The 411-nt window shown below is 65.2% G+C and overlaps 1 protein-coding gene across 1 annotated transcript in view; it reads left to right on the forward strand.

Moving 5' to 3' along the window:
* Positions 1 to 347, forward strand: part of ADAM11 (ADAM metallopeptidase domain 11) — a gene marked incomplete at its 5' end in the record, with an annotated part of 5,161 nt that extends 4,814 nt beyond the window's left edge. Inside the window, one exon of the mRNA XM_009996658.1 lies at positions 286 to 347. Coding sequence (XP_009994960.1) covers positions 286 to 347 — 62 coding nt within the window. The remainder of the gene's footprint in view (positions 1 to 285) is intronic.
* Between the last annotated feature and the right edge of the window lie 64 nt (positions 348 to 411).

The raw sequence follows: 411 nt of genomic DNA on the forward strand, positions 1-411 counted from the left end.
GCGCCTTATTAACAGCAATTAACCGGGGTGCTGCTGCTGAGAGGTCGGCTGAGGAGAATGGGGGGGAGGGGCACGCAGGACCCCCCCCTCAACCCTCTCATGAATGTCTGTGCCCCCCTGGCCCCTGCCCCGGGGCGGGCAGCACCTGGATGAATGTACCTGTCGGGAGGGACAAGGGAGGAGTCCCCGCACCCTGTCCCCATCAGCATCTTCAAGCCTTGGGGTCCCAATTGCCAGCCAGTATATCCCAGTACCAGGTCAGCCCCCCCTGCTTCCCCTCCTCAGAGCAGGGCTGGGAATCGTGGTCCCGTCCCCCCCAGATGCCAGCTCTGCACCCCCAGGCATGACCCCCTCCTTGGGGTACACCCCCCCCAAACTGTCCCCCGCCCCCAAATGTCACGGCTGGAACCC

Source organism: Chaetura pelagica, unplaced genomic scaffold (assembly GCF_000747805.2).
Source record: "Chaetura pelagica isolate M959 unplaced genomic scaffold, ChaPel_1.0 scaffold794, whole genome shotgun sequence".
NCBI lineage: Eukaryota > Metazoa > Chordata > Aves > Apodiformes > Apodidae > Chaetura > Chaetura pelagica.